The sequence below is a fragment of the Anarrhichthys ocellatus genome, unplaced genomic scaffold (genome assembly GCF_004355925.1).
Source record: "Anarrhichthys ocellatus isolate YVR2014 unplaced genomic scaffold, GSC_Weel_1.0 scaffold69, whole genome shotgun sequence".
NCBI lineage: Eukaryota > Metazoa > Chordata > Actinopteri > Perciformes > Anarhichadidae > Anarrhichthys > Anarrhichthys ocellatus.
Genome location: NW_022280099.1, coordinates 1,652,284 through 1,659,783, shown reverse-complemented (window position 1 = coordinate 1,659,783; position 7,500 = coordinate 1,652,284). Strand labels below are relative to the sequence as shown.

Genomic DNA, 7,500 nt, shown 5'->3' with positions numbered 1-7,500 from the left:
ACTTTCTTTGCTTTTCAACTTTCAAAAACTGATTCTGATTGCTGTGTTTTTTTCTAAGGAATCACACCGTTGCCCCGGATGTCAGCGACACAAACAGAAAGCATGATGTCAGCGATATTTCATCGAATGTGCATGACTGGATTCTCCTTCACGTGTTGTGAACCCACCTGGCCGCTCACACAGGCTGCCGTTCACCGGGTTGATGCAGGTTTGTGCTTTCAGTCCGCTGGACGCCGGCTCAGCCAGGTAGCCGCAGAAGCCGGCGTCGCTCGGCTCGCCGGGGAGCCACTGCAGGGTGGTGTTGGTGAAGGGCGACATGTCCTCCCAGCACCAGTACGACACGTTGATTTTCCTGAGCCCCACCCACGGCGTCACTGAAGCCTTGTACTGCAAACACACGACAGGAAGCCAAAGTCAAAACATCCACACATTGTTCTCTTTATATTTCATCGCTCTGCAGAGTTTGACTGCTGAACTGCAGGCTGTTTACAGAGAGGACCAGAGGTTGTACAAGTTTAACGGCTATGGCATAGGAAGCCACATTTGTTTCCAATATTGGTAACGCTTGTGGGCATGTTGTGTATATAGATTCCATTTTAAAATGATGAAAGAAATTGAACTTGCATGTTTTCTTTTTGTTAAGATTTATGGCATCATAATTGTGTTATACTGCAGGATAGTTTTGAGTGATTGTCGCCATTATTGTGTTGTTTCCATAGAGGTGCTTGTATATTGAGTGGTGACATCGAGTAAAATGTGACGCCCTAAAACTGCTCGAGGTTTTAACAGAGTTAAAAAACAAGAGGCTGAGAGACAACTTCATCACCAGGAAGTCTGTAGCTGAAGACTGATGTGATATTTGGTGAAAATCAGCGTCAGAAACAGATTTTCAGAATTTTTTTTTTTTTTTTTTTGTTGTTGTCAGGAATCACAACTTTGGCCTGGATGTCAGCGACGCAAACAGAAAGCATGATGTCAGCGATAGTTCATCTGTGTCGACATAAGTTCCCCTCTGGAGTGACCGAGTGGCTGTAAAAGCAGCGTTGCTTCACTTCACTCTATCCGTCCCATCTCCAATCAACGGCCACGCTGCTGCAGTCGCAGTAAACAAAGAGAGCTCCATCTCTCACGGACGTGGGCCGGATTACTGTTCCGGAAGGATTTTGTTGCATTTCTTGGATTGATTGATCCAGTCCGGAATATAACATGGCAGCAAGACGTGCTAAGCATGTCACGGCTCAACTGGACAGTTTGAGAACTAATTATATTGCAGAGAAATGAGGTTTTTACCTCTTCTCTACCTTTAAGCCCGGAGATTACCTGGAACTGACCAACAGAATTGAATTTAGACCAACAGGGGAAATCTACACAATCCCATTCGTATGGATGGAAACCACTTTCCAACTCCAGCCCAGGCTTTGTGATTCAGACGAAAATCTTTGTGTCTTATTTAGCTCCGACGTTACACGTCCCGTGTGGTGGCTCCAGGGGAACATGTAGGAGCGCAAGTGGCTTACATTCTTTGCATGGGTGGCTTTCAGAGAGGGATGGCGGTGTTCGTGCCCGCTGGGTGATCTAAGATACACCATGCAGCCGGAGCCGTGTTGCATTCAAGTGCAGACCGAATCGTTAGAATCTGAACCAGTACTTTTTCCACACGCACGCCGGGTTATGCAACGCTCCTCAGTGGAGTCAAGTGTAGACGCACACCAAGATATTTGGAAGGATTTATCTGTGATTAGACCAATAATGTGGATAACGTCCTTCTACGGCGCCTTTGGATTCAGGAAATGTGATCGAATGAATCCAATTATAGGACAGGACATGTGTCCTTTATGTAGACGCCTTTTTGGCCGTTCAGTGGCAACAATTCCTTTTTCTGCTGCTCATCGATTCACCGTTTAGTTTATAAAATGACAGAAAATTGAGGGAAAATGCCGGCTATAGAAGCCAGGGTGAGGTCTTCAAATGTCGTGTTTTCCTGATTTTGGGGACATAATCACAGCTGAATCTGAAGTATTACATAACCCAGCATGTGTTAAAAGCACTGCGGGAGTACACGACTAATCAGGCACTAAAAATATCTACTTTGCTTCAAGAGCTTTACATTTTTTTGTTTTCTCAAATAAGCTTTCAAACATTAACGGTCAAGCCTCAGAGCTTCTTTAAAGATTCACTCAAAGACGAGACAGCTACGAGGATCACAGGAGCATCACTATAAGATACCTTTAACACTGTAGATCTAAATGTGGACAGTCGGCTTTCAGCCCTGGAGCACAGAATCCACTGAGATCAGATAGAAAATCCTTCACAACAAAGGTTCAGTGCTGAAATAAATAAAGAAATAAAGATGGTTTATTTGTGCACTTTTATAGTTTCCTTTCTTGAGTCAGTGTCTCAGATCTGCTGGATTATGTTTTCTTCTTTCATCGGCCTCAACATGAAAATATCTGCTCAAAGAAGAGGCTCTGAACAATATATTGTTATTCTTTTAGATGAAATATAATTCTTCAGTCTTGATGTTTTTGCGATCTTCTTGCTGTAACAATCTATTTTATCTTCACATCTCTCTCCCTCTCTCTCTCTCTCTCCTGGCATGACGACTCAATTTCCCCACGGAGAATACATTTAAGTTTGTCTGATCTGATGATTAATATCCAGGACTGCCGCCGCCGCCTCCGCCGCCGCCGCCGCCGCCGCCTCCTCCTCCTCCTCCTCCTCCCACTTACCACCACGCTCATTATCTGCAGCTCCTTCAAGACGAAATCCACCTTCTTCTGCGTGGTCAGCGAGGCCAGGACGGCGTTGTGGCTCCTGCAGGCCAGCTTGGCGTTGTCGTACGAGTCCTTTGCCGTGATGAACTTCAGACAGGAGTTTCCCACCAGGTGCCAGCTTTCACCGCACACGTTCTCTGGAGCGGAGAGAAGCGATGAGGAGTTGGTACTAGAGACCCGACGGGCTGATATGCAAGTTGACATGAACGTCAATGGGGCCTCCGGGGGCCCATCTCTCCTGGTTATCCACCTTAATTATCTATAGATTAAATACTCTTTAGAAAGTTAGCGACCCTTGAAAACAATGCAGCATCTATTTGCCACCTCTCTTAACAGTTGTGAAGTTAAACAATTTCAATGGATTTCCATATTTTACAGAAATTAGAGAAAAATCTGAAAAACAAATATTATTTTTCACTTACGCTCCCAAACTGTGAACTACCCAAAAACATGAGAGAAGCAGCTCTGGTGACATTTACAAGCATCACTTTAATTTTGCGAAGCCTTTTTTAACAGCACTAGCACTTCATGTCCCACATCTGTCTCTCAAATGGTCTTTAATGTATTTAAACACTTGTATTAAACATCATCCAGGTTTTAGAAGCACTCTTCTGTGTACGTCTTAGTGAGTTTGATGATAGGAAACGAAAACGCATGATTTCTAAAACTAACACACACAGTGACGTACCTGGCAGCGAGATGCACTCCTGGTTGCGAGGTTCCCACTGACAGTTCTGGTCCACAGCGCAGCTCTTGCAGCTGGTTTTCTTGTTGCACACGTATGAGGGGTTGTCCTTGGGGCAAACGTCATACTCCCCTATGGCCCCCTGGGAAGAAAACAACAGGAACAAATGATGTAGACGTATGAAATGGTGGGCACAGTCTAATGTAGTTATGCTTCTGTATTACATTAGACATTGACACAGCTGTATTTAGCATTATAGAAATGAGTCAGCTAAGACGTTTACCAACGTTAGCTGCCAAATCTCGCCAGAGTGTGTTCCCGAGACAGAAAGAGGTCTCAAACAACGTTCAATTTCTCCGTTTTAGTGTCAGTATCTTCGAAGGTATGTGGTTTGTGTAATTGGCCATAATCTGCCATCCCGTTCACTTCTCACATCGGAGGCAACCGACTCAGAACCTGCTGATGTTTCCTCCTAAAGGGGCGGGGCGGGGCGGAACCTAAACACACCTGAACCGTCTCCGCTTCCACTCTTAGGATTCAGAATATCATTATCACCAATCATTACACTCGCTGCTCCGCTTACTCGTAAAATAAAATGTTATTCTGTCACCAAGAAAAGGCAACAAAATGTTCTAGATTTGTAAGATTTTGAAAAAGATTGAAATGTTGTGGCCGTAATGAGAAAGAATCTCATCATGTCCAAATTAAAATCCTTCTTTTTCTTACTGACAATGAAGCTATTTAAGCAGAAAGCCACATTATCACAAGTGTCGGATTATCAAATGACTGCAGTCAGAGCGACCGACCCGTGTCAATCAAATGTTCTAGAGACGAGTGCAGATCAGAGCGCCAGAGGAGACACATTAACCGTCACATCGCATCTAAACGAGCGGTGATTTTAATCACAGTCGGACGAATCAGACTCAGAGTCAGAGACTCATCAGCTCTTTATATAATCTGTACTCAAAGTTGACACGTCCCGATGTATAATGTGTAAAAACTCTAAAGAGGAAATGAACACGTATGTGTCCTGTTCAATCCTGGAGTGTCACTCGATGAAGAGACTACCTGTCGATGTACGACAGTAAGTCTGAAATCTCAGCCCAGATGTGGACACGATGTGCAATGTTGGAGTTAGCAGGTCAGTTGGCGTCGTCGGCTGCTTTCTTACCGTGGCTGAAGTGCAGTTGCTTCCCTGAGACAAGCACTGGCTGGAACACCACTGGCAGCCGTTGGTGTTGGCAGTGCAGCTGTAGCAGTCCGTGTACTGGTCACACCTCTCGTCAGCGTCTGCACAACATGGAATATAAATAGTAAACAGAAGTTTGCTCTTAGAGCTGGTCATTTAGCAGACACCTGTGGTGGTGGAAGTATTCAGGTAACAGTAACAATATCGAACCACAAAACTCGCCAGCGGGTTTAAACAGTTAAAAAGGTTTGTTTACAGAAACACTGTCATAATGACAGCATTCATCGCAGCCAGAAGCTGTGAAAACAGTCCCTGAACCCGTCATGTGCGAGGAACGCTTCAGTCAGGAGAAGCAGCCAAATCGAAGATTCTAATTTTAACATTTCATCAAAATCAATTTACAATGCATGTCTCATTTTAATGTTTTGCCCAAAATAAACCGTTTGCACGAACCAGATCTTGTAAAAAACATTAAATTCTGCGCTGCACATCTAAAAAGTCTGGTAAACATGGAAATAGTTCAATATGTATAAATCCTACACACTGTGCCTTTAAGTAAAAGTACATGAGCATCAGCAAAAGGTACTGAAACGTATCAAGTAGTCAGCAGACATTTTGGAGTGTTCCATTATTAAATATCACATTTGTGTATCATTGTTAATTCAGCAGCATTACAATACTAATACAATAGTACAGAGGCACTTCGTTACGGTCCACCACTGCCAGAATTCATAATTCTCACAATTTAATGTTAATCTACTGTTTCAACGAATGGAACTTCTCTTAAATGGAAGCAGGGACTTTATTTAGTTCTTGTTCATTTGTCATGGTGAAGTTTAAGTAATGCAGATTGTGCCGTGAACCACGGATCACTCGACACCTCCTGGACGTGAGGTTTCTTCAGGGGGGAACTGGGGTAGGACAACTGCCAGACGGCAGCAGAGCAGGAAGGCCTCGCTGCTGTTAAATGTGGCTGAAAGATATTCCGGGGTAAAGTTTCCATCTGCCAGAGGAGAACGAGACCGACCGTGTCGGGGGAAACTGAGGACTCTTTCTTTTTTTGTGACAAAAAAAAGAAGAGAATTCGCACGCACGCACACGCACACGCACACACACACACACACACACACACATACTTTGAAGACAAGAATAAGTGTAAAATAATAATGAATGTAGTGCGATGTGCTTCTGGAGCACATGCACACTCCCTCATACACAAAATGCTGAAGCTAACAATTATTACAAATTCATGATTATTTTTAATGAATCTATTCGTTTTTTATATGTAGTTTAGAAAATGTCAGAATATAGTAAAAGAAAAACCTCCCGTCACAGTTCACCAGAGACATCTGAACAGGAAGTCTGTGTTCTCTGTCGGGGGTCTTTGTGGACCCTCTGGGGGCTTTCACACCCGCCCTGTTTGGTTCGGTCACAGCACACTCAGCGCAGTTCTCTTGGTGAGCACCATCGGTTTGAGCTGATGAGAAAGCTGTCAAATAAACACCGCTGCGGACCAAACAACCGACCCGAGTCCACTTGAAACAAAAAAAGAGCGTCTCAATGGGCTACCGAGCGGACTCTGGTGCTGTGAAAACAACGAAGCAGCAACTGGATTTATGACAGCAGATATGTGACTTCAGCACGATTTCAAAAGCTAAAAGCTAGAAATAGATCCATCTGCTGAACGTGAAATTTGTTCAGGAATTGATCTATAATGGATCTGTGAAAGGCCTTGTATACATTACTCATTCATACAAATCAACACATGTGCACATCAGCCCACTTGTGTCTGACGCCGTGTACTCTGTCAGTTCATTAAGAAGTGTGACAGCCATCCCACATGTACCGTCGCCCTCAATCATCACTGTACAAGACGCCTCATGCTCGTGTGCTCCCCGACGTTTGAAGCATTCATCTCGGAGCGACAAAGGGGCTTTAGTGCAGTCCTGTGTCTCCCCGTCATTACTCACAACATGAGAACGATTCCAAGACCAATACATCGTATCATGAGTTGTTTCTCTGTGAGTCCAAAGAACATAAATATACACATCAGAAGCATTAAACTGCTGCCAGTCACCAGGATTGTATTCCCCTCGTGGCTCCTGATGAAGGATGACAATCGCTAAATCTGTCCAATCAGCAAGTTACCCGTCAGTCTGTCTTTAACGTCATGTTTACTCCTCGTAGTTTGGTTGTAAAAAGTCAGCTTTAGGGCTGCAACTAACAACTACTGTCATTATTTACTGATGTGTTGCTTAATAATGAATCAATTGATCAATTAATAGTTTAAACTAAAGAGCCCGCGGCGATGTTTTCAAATATCTTGTTTTGTCCAACTGTTCAGAAATATATTCAATTTAAAAGTGAGAGAAGAAACGGACCCTCACGTGCAGCTGCTGAACGTTTGACATCGTCTTTTGATAAATGAATTAAAACGCTGATCAAAACTGTCGATCGGCTGATGTTTGAACCAGTTTCAGCACATAATCTCACAAACAGAAATGACATCATCGCCAGAGACAGCAGCACCGTTTCTAAAGATGCATGAAGGCCACGCATTCTACATGTCTCTCTCACACACACACACAAATAAAAAAACACCCTGGTGACACATTCTTTTGCCATTTTCACTCTCTGATGTGCGAGACTGCGTTGGCAGTCTGTGACAAACAAGCCGTTCCTGCCGGTTTATGCGTGCCATCGGACATCAGCGCTGAGAATGCAGATGAGCTCTGCAGCAACTCGAGAAAGGACAGCGAGCCTCCAAAATAATCTCGGATTAGTTTCACACGGCAGACGTGCACCAGAGCGGGATTTTAAAAAGCGACGGCGGCGTCACCTACATGATCGGG

At 44.0% G+C, this 7,500-nt stretch overlaps 1 protein-coding gene across 2 annotated transcripts in view; it reads right to left on the bottom strand.

The window, feature by feature from the left end:
* The window catches only part of atrn (attractin), a 124,064-nt gene that overhangs the window by 82,736 nt on the left and 33,828 nt on the right, over positions 1-7,500 (bottom strand). For both annotated transcript variants that reach the window (XM_031873161.1, XM_031873159.1), the window contains exons 12-16: positions 7,492-7,500; positions 4,631-4,749; positions 3,463-3,601; positions 2,730-2,911; positions 168-387 (exon numbers count right to left, since the gene is read on the bottom strand). The exon at positions 7,492-7,500 is cut by the window's right edge and continues 221 nt beyond it. In XM_031873161.1, the coding sequence (XP_031729021.1) occupies positions 168-387; positions 2,730-2,911; positions 3,463-3,601; positions 4,631-4,749; positions 7,492-7,500 (669 nt within the window). The remainder of the gene's footprint in view (positions 1-167; positions 388-2,729; positions 2,912-3,462; positions 3,602-4,630; positions 4,750-7,491) is intronic.